Below are 13,205 nucleotides of genomic sequence, written 5' to 3'. Positions count from 1 at the left end.
CGCCGCGGGGGGGGGGGGGGGGGGGGGGGGAGAAGCACGCAGGGGGCCGCGGGGAGCGCCGTGGGAGAGCCGCCGGGGGGGGGGGCGCGAGGGCCGCAGAGGGGCGCGCAGGGGCACACGCGGAGGCCGCCAGGGGCGCGCGCAAGGAGGGCGCGCGGGGGAAGAAGGGGAGGGGGAGGGGAAGCTCACCTCGGGGTCCAAATCCGGCGATCACCGTCTCCAAAACCTAGGGCACCACGGGGGGAGAGAGAGAGATGAGAGAGAGAGGGAGGTTGCTGCGCGGGAGAATTGAATGAGGGAAAGAGAGACAAGGGGAGGGGGGCGCACATGGGGAGGGTAGGGGCGCGCGGGCCGAGGCCGGGCCGAGCTGGGCCGCACCGCGGGTCAAAACCCACAGATCGGAATTCAATTCGCGAAGCAAAATCCGAAACGAAACTAAGCAACACACGCGACTAAACACGACATTAGACAAAAGAAAATATGATTCGGCATGATGCAACACCCATGTCAACTTAGGTTTTGTTTACACACGATATGGATGTCAGTCGCTATACTGCTTTGAAATTGGGAAGAAGGAGCGAAACGGGAAGAGAAAAGAGAGTAACGCCTGAATTTGGTGAGTAAAAAGAAGAAAAAATTCTACCCCCAAATTCAGGGCGTTACAGCCATCTTGTTGCCTGAAAAATGAGAACTTACGAAATTGGTTGCTGCCACTCTTTTTATTTTATTTTATTTATTATGCCTGTATCTTAGCAATGTATTTATTGTTGAGACTGAGGATCCTCATTTGTTTCTCAAGGGTATGCAAGTAGCTGCCGCTAGAGCATTCTCAGCATTGTGTTTCATTGCATATAAGGCCCAACCTCAGTTGATGGAAAATGCCAGCTTTACAAGTGATGTTTCTGAGGTTAGTATTTTATCTCATGATGTTTGTTGAGCCCTTCATTTTTTTTTGACTGGAATCTTCAGCCCTTCATTGTTCTTGATAACCTTTTTTTTTGAATTTTTTTTGCCACCTTTGTGTGCTGATGTCGCTCTTCTTATGTTTCCTTCCCCTTTCACAATTGCTCTCAGATACGGAGATTGGAATCAAATATATCCTGCATTCTAGATGAGGATGATAAAAATAATGATTGTTTGGTTGTGGCTGTATTCAACCTTTTGACATCTGCTGCTCGTTATCAGGTGTTGTTTCTTCCATAGTGTTCATATTTTGAGTATGCTGTACATAAATGATAAGTGAGATGGTCGATGATGTCAAACTGTTATCCCTTCAGGCTAGTGGAGAAATACTCTCTTGAATATGTTTGTGATTCAAATTCCATATTATCATTATTTAATGATCACCACTTTTGTGAATCTTATTTTTTCACATTTATTTATATAGTATGCCTGATACTGAGTCTGACTTTATATAATTTGTTGCATAGACTATCAAATAGAGTTATTCATATGCTATATTTTGACAAATAATTCCTTAAATTTCATTACTAATTCTTCAAATCAGCATCTGTTGTTACAAAACAACTTGACTGTTTCATAGATTATTCATATGTTATCTTTCAGCAGAAGTCCTTAAATGTCATTGTTAATTTCTCCAAATCAGCATCTGTTGTTGAGTCCTGCTACACGTACAACCAGTTGAGTACAACTCAAGATCCAAAATTTGAAGTCAAATTAATAGAAAGATTATAAATACAATGTTTGGTTTATACAGTACATGAGTTGTAGCTAAATGATTTTATTCAAACTTCAAAGCATTTTCAAACAACTTATATCCACTACATACCATCTGTATGGTCGAGCATGAGATTTTAACCGTTGATTGTGTTATGTCAAGCTTGTAAGTTGTATAAACTATCTTTATTATCTTGAGATACATGTAATCATTGATCATTTCTAGACTAATTTGAACTCTATGTGCTGCAAACTGTTTTCTCATAACCTCCACATTCCTGAACTTATTATGTTACTGTGTTGCATCTGACATGCTTCTGTTCTTCATATACAAACTGTTAGACAATTCACATGTGAATTAACCTGGTATATTTGTTTTTTGCAGCCTGCTTTTCTTATTTCCTTGATAGAGCAGAGTACGAAGTCAACTGATCATAATGCTTCCACCAATGATCGTGACAATAGAGTTTTGGTTACTTCAAAAAGTAATGCTAGACTTGTTGACCAAATCTTGGACTATATTGATAGGTCCATTGAGCTCATGAATAGGTAAAGGATATATTGTATTTGTCACCATATTAGAGGGATCTGATCTTAGGCGAGGAGATTTTTTCCCCTCATTTCTCCTCGAGAAAACCGTTCAGGTTTCATTCAACAAAGTTTTATCAAAAAGATAAAAAAACCCTTAATTGGTTTCTTCATGACTTTATGGATGCTTCTATTTTGTGCTGGTGCCTAAGAATATGTTAATATTATGCAGCTCACATGTTGAATTGAGTTACAATATTTAATATCAGTGAATACTTGCAGATCTCCCTTGGTGTTACTCAGTATTCTGGACTTGTTGAAGGCACTATGGGAAAGTGGTATACGATTTTTGTTTATTTTAGAGAAGCTAAGAAGCTCTGTAACATTCTGGGATAACTTATCACGGTGTATTCGTGCTACACTTGATATCTCCCCTATTGACAATATTGATGCCATTGACGAGAAATTTTCGTTAAGGTGTGGTCAGTCACAGCTATTGAATAGTTAGCCCTTCATTTTTTAAATCAGTATCTTCTTAAGATTTTCCTTTTAAAAATTGGGGTAGCTCTGCTGACCCTGCTTCCTAATGTAGTATTTAATGTGAGGTCTGGATTTCAGTTGTAGTTAATTAAATCTAGTTATTTAATGAGTTAGATTCTTTTCCAGATGATTTGATTCCATACACTCCAATAGAGAATAGACGGTCTTTCAATTTGCAGGTACCATTGTCAGGGTAAAATATTTGAGATCATGTCACACGAGTTATTTTTGCAAGGAAAATTGCTTACAGAGACTTCTAATACTGTCCAAGATGATCCAAAGGGGCAAAAAGAGCATAAAAGTGGGCCTTGTCGTATCAGTGTAGTCTTGAAATGGTTCGATAATGCTATTTTGGCCGATCTGGTCAGTAATTTGTCAAGTAATGCATACAAAAAGGAACTTCATCATGCAAAGGTAGATTTATTTTTTCTTGTCTGATTAAGAGAAGATAATGCCATTCTTCTTTCTTTTGTTTTCTTTACTATTTTAATTTTAGTTTGGCTAGGGGGTCATATTGTCTTTTTCTCCAAGCTCTCTTACTGGTTATCAAACATCTGACTAAAGCAGCACATAGTGCATGCACAATGGTGTACTTCTACGAGTGAATTTTGTATTCAGGTTCCAGTGGCCCCATTAGCAAATTCAGGATGTTACATTGTTTCAGAAGTTCTTCCAAAAGTAATGTATGTAGTGCTGATAAAGCTAGAAGGGCAGGTCCGGGGCAGCGATATGAGAGCTACCTCTCTGAGTCACCAGATCATGGGTTCAAAGTAGTCTCTCTCCGCATTTACGGGGTAATGCTTGCCTTGGTTTATCCCTTTCAAAGATGCCACTCATGTGGGAGCCTCCGGCATTCGGTCTGCCCCTGTCCCCCTTAGTGCAGATAAAGCTAAACTTGCTAAGGCTCAATTTGAAAGTCATCGCAGGTGTCAATAAACAAAATTGATAGGCAACCTATCTGTCTTTTTTCATCATGTGCTAACAGTACTTTATGTGTCCTACTATGTGATTTTTGTATGGAAAATTTCAAATATTGTAACATGTTGGTCAATACATTTTTTTTGTAATAAACAACATACATCTTTTAACTTGGAACCAAACAAAACTGGACCTTCAATTCTTGGAACTAACACAAACATTCATTTAGGCGCCATGCCATAGTGGTTGCCTCACGTGGCCTGGTTTTAGCTCATGCTGTACGTTCTCTGAACACAAAGTCGATCCAGAATTTGATTGAAGTCCTCTCTCATGGATAAGTAGCTCTTTCTGTAGATGGATTCTATTTTTTGTTTGTGAAGGAGTGGCTTCTTCCATGGTTCCAACTTCCAAGGAGCAAGGACATGAGAATGGGGAGAAGTGAACTACTGAACTACCAAACAACCTGTTTTTCTTTGCCTGCCAACCCTTCCCTGGCCTATCAAAGAAACGTAGTATGCCCAGAATTTCAATCACACGTCTTCTCTGAAAGAACAATTTTGCTCCTTTATGTTGATGACATACTCGTCACTAGCCATGATCCTATGCATATATCCTTTGTAAGGGCTGATTTGGTGGTCAGGGATCCCGAGGGGATCCATGGGGGAGGAATCCCTTTGTTATTCAAAATTGAATTGCAAGGGGATTTCTCCTCCATGGATCCCCTTGGGATCCTTGATCACCAAATCAGCCCTAAAAGTGTATTAGGCTGTCTCGAGCAGCTTAGCTATACTATCTCCCATCTCATCTCCTATTCCAAATTTCACTCTATGAACATTGCAATCTACAGTGTAAAACTGCAAAACAGTGTTTTGCACAAGCATATGCACGAGACAGTCTTAGGCCGACTCCAGCAGTTCACCCAAAGTTTATCTATAAGCACTGTTTTGCACTGTTCGTAGAGTGGAGTTTGAATATGGGTATGGATAAGCTGTTGGAGATAGTCTTAGTAAAAAGTTCATGATGTCTGATCTAGCACCACTCCGATACTTCTTCGGGTTTGAGGTTATCTCCAGCCCTGATGGCTACTTCCTATTCCAGCAGAAGTTCATTTAAGATATCCTTCATCGTTCTTCACAGATCATCTTATTACTGAGACTCTTATGGAGCTCAACCTACATCTTCTTGCTATTGATAGTGAGCCTCTCCAGGATACAACTCGCTATTGCCATATTATTGGGAGCCTTGTTTACCTTGGTATCACTCCTGACATTTCTCATGTTGTTCACATTCTCAGTCAGATTGTGTATTTTGCTCAGCATCGCTAGTCACCATCTGTGGGGAACATCTCGTGTCGTCTTTTGTTTCCATCGCTACAGTCACCTTGGTATCACTCCTCCAGGTATATTGTGATGCAACCTGGGCTAGTGATCTGTCTGATTGATGATCTCTTTCTGCCTATTGTGTTTACCTTGGCTCCTCATTGCTTGGAAGACAAAGAAACAAACTGTTGTATCCTGCTCGAGCGCTGGGGCTGAGTTGAGAGCTATGGTATCGGTGACAGCTAGAAAACTTGGGTTGAGGTGGCTTTTGGTTGATTTTGGGGTTTCTGATCTGGGATCTACTCCCCTGTTGTCAGACACTAGCAGTGGCAAGCCTAGGAGGGGCTTATTCATCTCTTTCCTCATCTTTGTCTTTTCTTCTCTTTTTTCTTTTACTCCACCCTCCTACATCTGCCTGGTGCTATCAGCATTGCTTGTGATCCTGTGAAGCATGTGCTTACGAAACATATTGAAGTTGATGCTTCTTTTACATGCTTTCAGGTGTAAGAACCTTTAATCACTTAAATATGTGCCTTCAGATTTGCAGCTAGCTGATTGCTTCACAAAGTCGCATACCAGGGCGCAGCATATGTTCTATCTTTTCAAACTCTGTTTTGACCCACCATGAGTTTGATGAGTTTGATTTTTTGTTTGGGAGAGGGGGTGTTAGATGCAGAGTCACACCTAATTAGCCCATAGAATAGGGGCTTCTTTGTATATTTACACAAGTGTATATTTGCTCATTTAGCTCATGCGGTTTTCTGATATTGATTGTTGATGATTCTTTTCCACAAAATTATAGAATTTAGGTTTCCAAAACAATGTTTTCAAGTCGTCTAGTCGAACCTAGTCATATAGTCACGATTAGTTGTCGACCAGACCGACTAATCAAGCCTAAAGCAGCCTAATGCAAGGAGAGCAGAGCAACAAGAAGCACACTAACCATCTCAAGGCGAGCTCATCTTTTCGGTGCTTGATACCAGCGGATACACAAGAGCTAGGCCTGTATGATGAACCTTGAAGACTGCGGGCGTCGCCTGGGGCGGCAACAGAGCAGCACGGGTGGCTTCTTGGAACTGGATCTTGCGTGCAGCAGTGGCATTGCGGCAGCACGTGCGGCCACCTAGAAATTGCGGGCGGTACTGCAGCTGTGCGGCAGCAGGGCAGTCGCCTGGAACTGGATCTTGTGGGTGGCGGGCTGGCAGAGGCACTGCAGCTGTGCGGCAGAATGAGTGGTTCTAGGCGATGCGTTCTTGTGCAGTTGTAGTTGGTTGCCTAGTTTGGCAATGCTAAAAGGCCACAATAGCAGCCCATGAGCCCACAACTTATTGCGATTAATCGTGATTAGTCTGACGACTTGAAAACACTGTTCAAAAATGAACTGCAGCAAGAGTAGAGTGTTGTGGACTTGTGGTTACTAATCATGCTAATAGGATTTGCAAGGTACTTTGAAATGTTTATTGCTATTATTTGTTCATTTCAACAGGTAGCTGCCTGCCTATGTATCATCCATTTAATAACAAAGTTGTCAACCGGTGATACTGGGAGCTTGTCTTTCTCATTCATGAAGAAAATTCAGATCATATCAACAAAAGTAAGGCATCTATGAGACTTTGATGTTGGTTTGTTGGCATCACCTTGTTTACACTGTCTTGCTTCTGTTTGTTTTCTAGAAAAGTACTTCACCTCCAATGTTTTTTGGTGTCAGTTGTATGGAAAAATTAGACTAGGACATGGTAAAAATATCTGCGAGTGTAAAAGAAGGGGTGAGGCCTCTATTGGAGAATTCCATTTCGATTGGGATGCCCACTATATCACACCACATCACCAAAGTAGTCCCTTTCAAGTTCTGGTAGGTTAGAGATCAAAACTTGATGAGAGTGGTACAAACCAAAAGAAGATAGTAATATTGTAAAACTAACAAATAATAGTGTGAGGCGGATGGTGTGGTATCGAGCTTGGAGACCTGCATTAGGGTCTAGGGGAGCATGCTCATGCTGGAGTGACACCGAAGGAAGGCTGCAAGAGTGGACCCCACTGCGGCGGCATCTGCCATAGTGTCTGCCTTGGATGCAAGGCTTGTGAGGCTGCTGTGTCATGCACTCATGCTGTCCTGGCCAGGTGGCAGATCAGGTAGCACCTTGCTGCAGCGCCCACCTAGAGAAGGCAGTGGTGGGCTAGGGTGTGGCGGATACATGATGGTGGTGAGAGGTCGGGGAGGTGTGGATGGGGAACTCGTGGTACTGTGGTAGGGCCACCACTGTGGTTTATTTTTCGTTTCTTTAATTCTGTTTCCGGGATGCCATGGCATGTGCATAAGCTCAGACCTCTGTAACCCACAATATCCACCCAACCTAAACCCATCTAGCTCATGTATTGATGGATGGGTCAAAAATCTATTCTAAATCCAGCCTTGCACAGGCTAAACAAAAATGCTTATGAAAAAAATACTTTTATTGTTTGTTTAGGCTAGTGGTTATACTTAATTTGTTCGGTACTTTTTTTAGCTACTTACCGTTTGTTTATGCAGTTGTTGCAGCACCATGCATTTTTAGCTCTCCTGTCACAGTATTCCCTGCATGGATACAGGTAACCTTCTTAGTTTTGTGAAATCTATGGTTGTGACTATTTTTGTTTTATTCTGCATTAGGCGTTATTCACTTTATAGCTCAAACAAGAATTCCATTTCTGAGTCTGCAGACATTTTTTTTCTGAGTTCGGAATATTGTCAGTTCCCCTATCTTATCTATAACTCGTGTTAACCTTGATGGAGTAGAATTGACTTGTATGGGACTCCTTTATGAATCTGTTATTGTTTTGGAGAAAGTGAGATGCATGAAGTGGTAATCAAGAACTTACTGATTTTATTATCTCCTTTGAATCTGCAGCGGTGAACAAGAACTTAATAATTTGGTTCTCAATGATCTTTATTACCTTATACGTGGAGAACTCGAAGGACGTCAGATTAGCTCTGGCCCTTTTCAGGAGTTGCTCAGTTTTCTTCTTGGGTTTAGAATTTTTGAACACAATCCCTTGGAGCAACTACAAAACACATACCTGATGGCAAATGACAAATTTTTATTTGATGTGGAGCACATACATGACGAGCTTGGAGTTGATCTCTGGACTGATTCAGACAAGAGGTCTAAAGAAGTAGCTAAAAAAATGCTGGATATTATGAGTAAAGCAAATTTAATGAAGTATTATGCTGATGCAAAACTTTCTGCATTGATGTCCTTCTTGAAATTTTTATCTGTCTACAAAGGAGCGGTAATTTCATTTACCAATTGAGAACTGAGATACTTTCTTTCCTTGATTATATTGTTGCACCATACTGTTTCTGTTACGAACCATAGTTCATTGATCGCTTTGGGGGAGACTAGACTGTAGGACAAGGAGTTCAGTGGCTTGCATAGACAATATTCTTGCTGCCCATTCCTTTTATCTATGGCTCGTGTTTCTGAACCAATTCTTCTATAGGATCGCCAGACTGGACTGGACTACATGGAGACCTGAACCAATTCTTCTTAATTGCTTGAGTCCTGTATGCTCATTCCTCTCTTTATATAGAGTTGGCTCCTAACAAATTCTACAACTTTATCTTCTATCAACCTTATATATTTCTAACTTTAAATTAAGGCCTAATCTCTCCAAGTAACAATGGCCACCCAGTCCCAAAACATGTTTTTATTTCATGTGTCCATAAACCTGTCGGTCCCATAAGCATGTCCTACCATGTTGTTAGGTCCGTTACTTAAGTGTGCGGGGTGGGGGGTTGTCAGGAACTCAGGAATGATGTATCTTATTCACTGATGACCGGTTTGGAAAATATATGAGCCTACCCATGTTGACTTGAGCTAAATGTGAAATCTATAATTTACTTGAATTTTTGTTTGGCAGCTAATCTTAGAACTTCTACAGATTTCTAACAAAAACTTGGACTTACCTGATGGAGGCATATCAGTAGCGGCCACACAATCAGCAATTAAATGTGCATGTAAATCATTTGAGTCAACTGTTGATTCACTGCTGCCTCAAGCTCATACAGATGAGGTTTTGTTTCCCCTCTTGTCCGGGCAAGTGGAATTATTGCTTACTTTGGCCCGAATATTGTTTCATCAAGCAAAGAACAAGAAATCAAGCCATCTCTGTCCAGATATTGTACTTCTAATGAAAACTTCAGGTGCCAGCACTTGTTTGTTTGTTGATCTCATGCCATCTGCTCATGCTCTTAAGCAACCAGTGAAGACACTTCTTGTTCTGCTTTTGTCGTCATATGAGTTCATGTACAGCAAGGTTGACATAAAAGACCTACCAAATGATATTAACATTTTTGGCGAATTAGCCCTTTTAAGTGTGAGCTTGCTACCTATACTGTGCAAATTGGCAGAGAATAGGGAATGCTCTGATCTTGCTGTTGCATCAATGGACCTAATATTGAAGGGATCTGTACCTTCTAATTTATGGATGCCTATTCTGCAAAAGCATTTTCATCTCCAGACTATACTGCATAAATGCCAGAATGGTGATTTATTATCTACTCAAGTTATACTTAATTTCCTCTTGACCTTGGGGCGAACAAAGGATGGTGCTAAAGTTCTTCAGTCTGCCAATATTTTTGCATTCTTAAAGTTACTTTTGAGTCAGTTGTCTCTGGATGACTCCTGTTTGAGAAATTCCTTGAGCGCCCAAGTGAAGGATGTGAACCTATGGGGCTTGGGTCTCGGTATTGTTGCGTCCCTGAACCATTGTTTGGATGATGACATTTCTCATAACAATGTCGTGAGCAACACTATCAGCTTCCTTTCAGGACATGTGCCTTTGGTGTCATCATATCTGTCTACACAGAGTGCTACTACTCATCAGAGCAAGAAACGGGCATTGTCGCAGAAGTCACAGACATCGCTTTCAGCCCTTAGTCTTACTGAGAATATTCTCATACTTCTATGCATCTTGGCAAAATACCATTTTCCACGGGACACTGGAAAGAAGGAAGTAGATTCAGAACTAAGAGAGATTATTATCCACCTGCTAGCATTTATAAGCAAAGGAAGTGTAAAGACTGGCAATGCCTCTAAATGGAACTCATCGTTTTTCTGCCCTGCTGTTATCAAAGAGGAAGTAGCGCTTAATGAGAAACCACCACTCATTTGTAGCAAGTATGGGTGGTTCAGATTTGCAGCAAGTTGTACTTTGTCAACTGCAGGTGTTTCAGTTTCTCCCAGTGCAGCTTTATCAGTGGTGAGACGGGACAAGACTTCAGGAGATTCTGATTCTATAAGGCAGACTCGTTTTACTGAGATATTAGCTGTTCAGATATACAGGATTGCTTTTCTTATCATGAAGTTTCTCTGTAGTCAAGCAAAAGAAGCAGTAAAAAGGGCAGAAGAACTGGAGTTTCTTGACCTCGCCCATTTTCCTGAGCTTCCCATGCCAGATATTCTTCATGGTTTACAGGTGGCGACTGCTGTGCCTATTGTTGCTTTGTACAAGTGCTACTTCGTTTTTTTTCCTCTTGGACTGGTTTTAGTTGTTTCATATATGCGTATTCGTAGTTTTGAAGTGAAGGAAAAGCAAAACTAGTTTAATTTTGTAGTGCATGGATTTTGCACTATAATAGTTAATCAATTGATTCTTATAAGGTATTTGTTTTCACTGTTTCATTTCTGAATTCTCTGAGTGCAGATTTCACTGAATGTTCGTAACTGCTAGTAGTTATAAATAAACTAGGTGGTTCAAAAATGATGTCTAGCCTTACCAAAGGAGTCATAGTTCAGCGTGCAGAGTGTTGATTTCATTTATACTTGAAGCAGTTTATTGTAGACTATGGACTTGAAACTTGCACTAGTTTATGATTATTGAATTGAAACAGATTTATCTGTATTATATAGTTCTACTCTATGTTTAAGGTCCAGTTCAATAGGATCTTGTAGAAATCAGCCATCTTCCCATGAAATAAGACATTAAATTTCTATTTATAAATATGAAAGATGTTATTTTGTATTTTTGTGTGTGTAATTCCATCTGTGGTCTCTCTTTTCAGGATCAAGTGGTTTGTATTGTCACTGAAATATTCGAGGCAAATGGGTCAAGCACTCTAAATCCCGAGACAGAGAAGGTATGCCAGCTCCTATTGGTGACACTTGAAACGTCACTTTACATGGAACTATGTGTATCCCAATCATGTGGCATCAGGCCAGTACTTGGTCGGCTTGAAGATTTCTGCAAAGGAATTAAGGCTATGCTTCAAGGTACTCTTCGTTCAACGAAAAATACCTTAACTTGTTCAAATTAGTGTTTTGGATTTTGTAACGTTTTATCAGGTTGCATTTGTACTTACTTTCCCCCTTCTTTTCTAATGTCTTGCAGCTATAGAGAAGCACTCCAGTTTTGAACCTTTTGTCAGGTCGCTAACTGAAATTACTTCTCTTTTGTATCCCGGGCTTTTGCATAATAACCTTCTCATGTGACTCTTGTAAATTGTCACTGTTAAAGAGATGTGTTGTTGGCTAACTTTGAATTGAGCCACATATGGACTTGCATACTCAGTTGACGTCACCCGAGGAAGCTTCGTTTTCGCACGTTACTGTCACCAAAGTAAAGTGGGTTCCAGCGGCTACGAAGCAAATTCGCAGAGCCAGGGCACCAAATCAAACTGAAGGCGACGACGCCCGAGGAAGCTTCGTTTTCGCATCACCTTTGTTCGGTTTCACAGCCGAGGCTCCCAAAGTGGCCAGAGAATCTTGGTGGACTTGCCTTTCCGGGACTCCACACTGCCGACCACGCTTATTCACCCGTGTAAATTATGCTGGGATTCTCCTTTGCTGGCTCGTCTGGCCGATGTGCGTCCCATCATCACAGAGAACTAGAAACAAATGATACATATGTAGATGCTATGCGTTCTTGATCAATCAGACACGCATTTTTTTTTCTGTAGAGGAATACATGTTCGGCGCGTTGCATCTTTACACTACCATTTGTTTGCCTTCTCCATCCTGTTTAAGCCCTGTTTCAAAACGCTACCATGCAAATTAACCCTAAGGGATAATTTGGGAGCCGTAAAACCGGAGGGGATTGGAGGGTCTAGATTTCCCTTAGGGTTGATTTGGTGACAAAGGGATCACGGGAGGATTGGAAGGGATTGAGGGGGAAATAAACTAATTTCCCTCTCAATCCCCTCCAATCCTCCCGAGATCCCGGGTCACCAAATCAGCCCTTAGGGTCCGTTTGTTTCCTTTTATTTTGAGGAATTGGAATCTTACTATTTGAATAGGCTATATTTTTTTAGAATGTGATATTCACCATTTTCCAATGTTATCATATAAGCCTATCTTAAATTCATTGGGTGAGATATGAAAATTAATTCTATAGATTTACATGCTATTTTTTCGATATATAACTTATAACACACTCTTCTACTTGCTTCGTTATAACATAAATGTAGTATATAACTATCTTTCTCACATGATTTAAGATAATATATAAATATATTACATATATAAATATATAAACTTAATTAGTTTTATCTAAATTAAAATTATTAAAATAGAATTTAATTTCAACGAAACAAACGAGGCCTTATTTAAAATTGAATAAGAGAATCTAGCTTTTGGTAAGTGACAGTTGTAAGTTCTGTTGGATGTCAATTCGGGAATAATCATACGAGGCTGACGATTTAACTTAAACATATTGTTGTCTTAGAAGTCGATTTGATAGCGGCGGGCCAAAGAAAAATGCAGCACGGTGCAGAGAATGCGTGCGGTTCGTCTCAGCAGCCTAAAAATAGTTTAAGGTTCGCACTATCTTGTGGTGCATTTTTTTGGCTAATTGTCATTGACTTGCACTAAACATAAGTTACAATCGGAGAATAATCTTTGTCGTGCTTATATATACTGTATTAAATAAGAATTGAATTTGCTGCTCTTCTCGATCAGTGCCGCTTTGTTAGTCAACTTTGAACTTATGAGCTCATTAAATATTGTATATTTAGAATTGTTGTACCACTGTTATAGATATATGCCAAATCAATTACTTTTATAGATAAAGACTAAATAAATTACGGTAGATTTTTCCTTGTAAGTTTCGATAGAGGCTATTTCTATCCCATTTAAATATAACTACGCGGAGGTAGAACACTTCCTACGCCAGATGGTTTTACATGGTTATCAGAGCCATCTCTCTACAACAACACATCTAGATTCATCATACCAGTACTACAAGCTG

At 40.4% G+C, this 13,205-nt stretch overlaps 1 protein-coding gene across 4 annotated transcripts in view; it reads left to right on the top strand.

Moving 5' to 3' along the window:
• Positions 1-11,999, top strand: part of LOC100279122 (uncharacterized) — an 83,825-nt gene extending 71,826 nt beyond the window's left edge. For 2 of the 4 annotated variants that reach the window (XM_023301905.2, XM_023301903.2), the window contains 11 exons: positions 800-907; positions 1,075-1,185; positions 2,063-2,226; positions 2,488-2,682; positions 2,925-3,159; positions 6,469-6,576; positions 7,513-7,571; positions 7,871-8,252; positions 8,883-10,439; positions 11,026-11,233; positions 11,352-11,999. In XM_023301905.2, the coding sequence (XP_023157673.1) occupies positions 800-907; positions 1,075-1,185; positions 2,063-2,226; positions 2,488-2,682; positions 2,925-3,159; positions 6,469-6,576; positions 7,513-7,571; positions 7,871-8,252; positions 8,883-10,439; positions 11,026-11,233; positions 11,352-11,452 (3,228 nt within the window). In that variant the 3' untranslated portion in view covers positions 11,453-11,999. The remainder of the gene's footprint in view (positions 1-799; positions 908-1,074; positions 1,186-2,062; positions 2,227-2,487; positions 2,683-2,924; positions 3,160-6,468; positions 6,577-7,512; positions 7,572-7,870; positions 8,253-8,882; positions 10,440-11,025; positions 11,234-11,351) is intronic. The other 2 variants (XM_023301906.2, NM_001350807.1) reach the window with 2 other exon arrangements.
• The last annotated feature ends 1,206 nt before the right edge of the window (positions 12,000-13,205 follow it).

Source organism: Zea mays, chromosome 1 (assembly GCF_902167145.1).
Source record: "Zea mays cultivar B73 chromosome 1, Zm-B73-REFERENCE-NAM-5.0, whole genome shotgun sequence".
NCBI lineage: Eukaryota > Viridiplantae > Streptophyta > Magnoliopsida > Poales > Poaceae > Zea > Zea mays.
The sequence above is the reverse complement of the archived record's forward strand: the minus strand, read 5'-3'. Positions and strand labels throughout refer to the sequence as shown.